Source organism: Indicator indicator, chromosome 18 (genome assembly GCF_027791375.1).
Source record: "Indicator indicator isolate 239-I01 chromosome 18, UM_Iind_1.1, whole genome shotgun sequence".
Classification (NCBI taxonomy): Eukaryota; Metazoa; Chordata; class Aves; order Piciformes; family Indicatoridae; genus Indicator; species Indicator indicator.
Window position 1 is genome coordinate 1023007 of NC_072027.1, and position 5121 is coordinate 1028127.

Consider the following 5121-nt stretch of genomic DNA (forward strand, 5'->3'; position numbering starts at 1 on the left):
ATGGGGTTGGTAATGAACATGTTCTCCTTCAAAGCAAGCAGCAGCACAAACTCCTGGCTGCCACCAAGAGCCCTCTGCCCCTCTCTCCCTATCGCTCGTTATCATAATCCTTGCACAGCCCTGGCTAAACCAAAAAAGTTTGGGAATTCTTGCCTTTAAAGCTGTGTTAAACCAAGTGTCCTACCACTGCCACACATCATTTATTGCCTTCACAGATTTATGTTTTGAACTAATTGCTCCAGCTCCTGCCGTGGGGCCTTGCTGGCTGAAGCAGCAGAGAGCAGCAGCACACCCATGGCTCTGCATGAGCAGCAAGCTGGCTCTTCAAGGGAGACCTACCCCTCCTGGAAGCCTCTTTACTGCTTTTCATGGAATCATGGGGTCTCCATCACAGACCAGTGATTTTAGCCCTTCTCTATCAGCTCAGTGCCTTGAAAGATCCCAGTGCCTGGCACACAAGTGCCAACCCTCCCCATGATGTGCTCTGTGTGCCTGTTGAGCCTAGCATAGCCTGCTGCCAGCTTTAACTTGCCAAGGGAGGGCCTCTGGCTGCTTCTAGGTATTCCCTGGAGCCTGTGTGAAAGGTGCAGCTGCCTAATGGGATATTCACTTCCCAGACCAAAATACCTAAGGACGACCTTCAAAGGCAGGAAGCACCCGCCCCAGCCTGGAGCTGCTGCTGGGTGTGAAGACAGCGACGCAGGGGCAGGAGCAGGGACAGGTCCCCTCTGCTTCCCTTGGCACACAGGGAAGCAGCAGGGCAGTGCCTGGCTGGATGAATCCCTTCCCAGTAGGCAAATGCCAGAGGAAAACCAGCAAATTGCATTCCAATGTTTTCTCTTTCCAGGACAGCTTCCAGAGGGATTGTGCTCATCCCCCGCCGGGCTGTCCGCGGCTGTTGGAGAGGATCCCAGCTGGATTTAAGGCGTAACAGGAGGGAAGCTTAACAGTCAGCACTGGGGATCTAAAGGATATAGGAAAGGCAAGGTGTGCAGCTTGGGAAAAGGAAACCTGTGGCCAGAGGCAACTCCAGCAGACATTCAAGCTGACTTGGAGACTCCACCTGAAGGACTGCCAAGCCAATACCATCTGGGTCACTTCTCAGGACTACTTTTGCATCCACTCCTTTCTGCTTCCAAGGGGATGGCTGGAATGGGACACTGCAGTTAGCTTTTGCACCCCGAGGACCCAGTGCTTATGTGCACGCTCAGCAGCAGTGGGATCACAGTCAAGGGCTATGGGATCCCTCTCTGGATGCAGCAGCTGTAATTCAGCCTGACAGCTTCTCCAGGCACCGCTCCACATCTCCAACCCTTTGGCTGCCTGCTCAGCAGGCTCCTGCAGCATTCCCAACCTCCCTGGAGAGAGGTCCCGCTCCAAATCCAGTGGGAAGCCAGCTTGCAGCCTGTCAGTTTGCTATCTCAGAACTTTGGCAATGCTGAACATTATTGTCTCCTGGCTTTCACAGAACAATCATTTGCATAAGCACGGGAGACAAAACCCAGGGCTGAGGCAGAAAAGCCTTCGTAGATTTGTAACCATTGCTTCCTGTTGGGCTGAGATATCACACTGCTCAAATTCATCACTTCTGAGGGAGCACTTGTGAATTTCCACACTGCTGAAGAAGAGTCACTGCAGTAGGTGACTCAATTCCACGTTTGATTTCTCTGTAATGCTGTCCAAGCTAGCGGGGGAAGAGTAGTGGGCACCTGGTATCAGTTTCCTAATTGGGTTTTTCCATATTAGAATGGGAATTTTGTGAAGACTCAATTAAAAGGAGTGCCCTCCTGTGCCCTGTCAGCCACCAGCCTGAGCTGCACACGAATGCCAGCATGCTGTCATACATACTCCTGTCTGGTTTGCTGCTCTCTGTGCAAGCACAGAACTGCACAGTCAGGGAAATTATCCGCTTTACAAACCATCTGCTTGTAAGTGGCTGCTGGGCACCTCAGCTCTGCCAAGGGATGGGCTGCTAGAGCAGCTGACAGCAAATCCTGACTGCTTGCTGCTTCTTCTTCTTCTTGCAGGAGGAAGGTTCTCTGAGTTGCCCATGTAGAGGGACAGCTGCCAGTGTGAGTACAATGCCCCTGAGACTGCCTTGAAGCTTGGGTGCTGGCTGTGGGCAGTGCTGGGTTCTAACGCTCATCTTTTCATTTCCAGTCCTGTTCTTGCCTTCCCATTCCTGAGGTAAGTGTTTAAGCTCCTGCAGGTGTTAAAGAAGTTTGCTATTAACTGAGCTTGTTCACTTTGCTCCTTATGTAACTTTTGCTTTTGCTTATGAGGAAGATTCTGATGAGGGAGAAGCAGCAAAGCTGAGCCTGAGGAATAGGGGTGGGGAAGGAAGCAGAAGCCTTCCTATTATCAGTGCACTTACAAGCCCAGAGCCAGATAAAAGTCCTCTGTAGGCTTGACTTACAAACCAGAAGACACAGGCTCTTGCTTTGAAAACCTCTGCAAGACCTTCTTTTATGGCCAGGTACCTAAGTGTTGAGTGAAGCTGGGCCAGAGAGGTCAGGCCTCAGATGCTCAGCTCAGGAGCCAACATCATTTCCCTTTTGCAAGCCTCCTCAGACACAGTGAAGCCCAGCAGGAGCTGAAACTGCTCTTCAAGAGGCTCCTTTCCCAGCTGGAGGCTTTCTGAGAGCTGTGGCAGGTGTTTGTTGTGGCACACAGGATGGCTTGGTGGTTCACAACCCCCTAGAGCTCTTGTGGCAGTGTTCAGTGGGATGCAATGTGTGCTGGGTTTCCTTGGGACGTGCTGCCCTGTGCAGGGATTTGCCTTTCTTCCTTCTGTGGATAAATCCCACCCTGCAGCTGAGCTGCTTCTAATGCCTTCTGCACTGAACAGCCTGGCCATGAGCTGCCCTGCTTTGTGGAAGGGACTGACTACATGCTGAGAAACAACTTCACCTCCAACACACTGCTTGAGTGGCTCAACCTCACCTTCCAGATCCAGCTGGACAGAAACCTCTGTGAAGTAAGACTTATGCTTTTCTAGTGATCTACCTTTTACAAAGAAAGGATTTTAAAAATTATTATTATTTTGTAATTTAAACATTTGTAGCCCAGTGCTTGAATGGTGTCAAATGGGCTTTGAACACTCTTTTGGTGGAGGCAGAAATGGTGACTGTGACATGCCTGGGGCAATGGGCAGCTCTTAAAATCAGCAGAGGAAGCCTGGAGATGGGTTCTGCCCCACTGTGCCCTTTGCTTTCTCCAAACTCCTTCAGCATGAGGATCTCTGGGAGGAGCTCTGTTGAAATTCCTTTTCTCTTTTTCTTTCTCAAACTGTGTTTCTACACTAAAAAATGGTGAGATGAAGCCACAGAGGAGATGTGCAGAAGGCATGTGGCTGGGGACACTCAGGCAGAGACATCCTTCTTTTGGGAGCATGAAGGCTACCTAAGCTGCAGGATGCTTGGGCATGAGACACTGCTGTGACCTGCAGCAGCTTCAAACCTGTGAGGATGCTCAGGGAGGCTCCTTGAGCCCCAGATGCCTTTTGTCAGGGTTGTGAAACATTCTTTCTTGCCATCCTGAGCAGAACTGTTGTGCAGCTCAATGAGATGAGGAAAATGCTGATGCTGTGGTGTCTCCAGCTCCATCACACCAGCTTCAAACTTGCTAAGGGCATGACACCTTCCATGTTCAAACAGCCTGGTTTAAATTATTTGGGTACATTAAGAGCTTCTTCTCTCCTTCTACTCTGCACTGGTGAGGGCACAGCTGGAGTACTGGGCCCAGTTCTGGGCTCCTCAGCTCAAGAGAGGAGACAAGGAACTGCTGGAGAGTCCAGCAGAGGACACAGAGATGCTGAGGGGCCTGGAGCAGCTCTGTGAGGAGCAAAGGCTGAGAGCCCTGGGGCTGAGAGCCTGCAGAAGAGCAGCCCCAGAGGGGATCTGATCAGTGCTCAGCAAGAGATAAAGGGTGGGGGGAAGAGGATGAAGCCAGGCTCTTGTCAGTGGTGCCCAGGGACAGGACAAGGGACAATGGGCACACACTGGAACCCAAGACCTTCTGCCTAAACACGAGGGAAAATCAGCTTCCTTGTGAAGGTTCTGGAGCCCTGGAGCAGGCTGCAAAGGCAGGTTGTGGAGTCTCCTTCTCTGAAGAGCATCCAAACCCACCTGGAAATTGTGCTCCTGGGCAAGCTGCTGTGGGTGCCCTGCTTTAGCAGGACTGGATGATCCCCAGAGGTCCCTGCCAGCTGCCAGTATTCGGTGACTCTGTGATTCCAGCTGTAACTACAGGACAGGACAGTCCAGGTGTCACCTTCTTGAGTCTCCATGGGAAGCCACTCTCACACTCACTTCCAAGGAGCAGCTCTTTTGAGGCTGTCTCTGCACTCCTTGCTCAGCTCCCAAGGCTGTCTGCTTTCGTTGCTTCCTCCAAGGCCTATGTTTCTTATAACGCCTTTGGTAACTCTTTGTTCTTCCTTCCACCACAGAGCCTGGCCCGTGGGGATCAATGCCAGTACAAGAGCAAGGGGAATGTGAAGGAATTTTTGGGTAAAATCCTGACAGCCTATCAAGGAATCAATAAATCGAAAGATTACAAAAAGCTTTTTAAAAACTCCAAAACTCTTCAGTAAGAAATGGGACCAGAAAAGTTATTTATTGTATTTATTGCCCACCTGAACTAGAAAAGGCAGAAATGACACCTGCTAAGCCAATAAAGCCATCATTTACCTGAGCATCAAAAGGATTCAAGAGTCTTCATTTGATGTGTTTTGTGCTTGGCCAAGCTGGGTTTGTGCCACTGGGTGCCAAAAGGCTTCTACAAAGCTCTGCCCCAACAGTTCCACTCACAGGAGATCCTACAGCTACCTGCACACCCTCTGGCCGCTCCCTAGCAGCAGACCTGAGACTGAAGCAGATCCTCTTGAGTTTTCTTTCTGCATGGTTTTTATTGTTTGATAACATCTACACCCCATCAAGAAGTTGCTTAGCTTCCTTCTTGCAAGGTTGCAGATTTCCTGCCCATAGACACTTGTTTTTCCTCTAAACATTCAGTAGCACAGAGCTCAGGAGCATCTTAACACACAAAAGCAGGGCCAGACCCAGGGTTCATTAGAAGCTCTTCATGGCCTTGTGTGTTTGAAAGGTGTGCTGGGATAATGGT

General features: G+C 50.5%; 1 protein-coding gene across 1 annotated transcript; it reads left to right on the plus strand.

Moving 5' to 3' along the window:
• IL9 (interleukin 9) lies at positions 1-4591 on the plus strand. The gene is made up of 6 exons (XM_054389351.1): positions 1-5; positions 1802-1928; positions 2028-2072; positions 2161-2187; positions 2849-2977; positions 4448-4591. Exons 1-6 carry the CDS (start codon positions 1-3, stop codon positions 4589-4591), a joined length of 477 nt encoding a protein of 158 aa, XP_054245326.1.
• Positions 4592-5121: the final 530 nt, after the last annotated feature.

Bases quoted from the DNA above. Each gene is read 5' to 3' on its own strand.
- IL9 (XM_054389351.1), top strand. The intron at 1,929-2,027 runs GTAAGTGGCTGC...TTCTTCTTGCAG, and splicing joins GCTTTACAAACCATCTGCTT to GAGGAAGGTTCTCTGAGTTG. The intron at 2,073-2,160 runs GTGAGTACAATG...TTTCATTTCCAG, and splicing joins GTAGAGGGACAGCTGCCAGT to TCCTGTTCTTGCCTTCCCAT.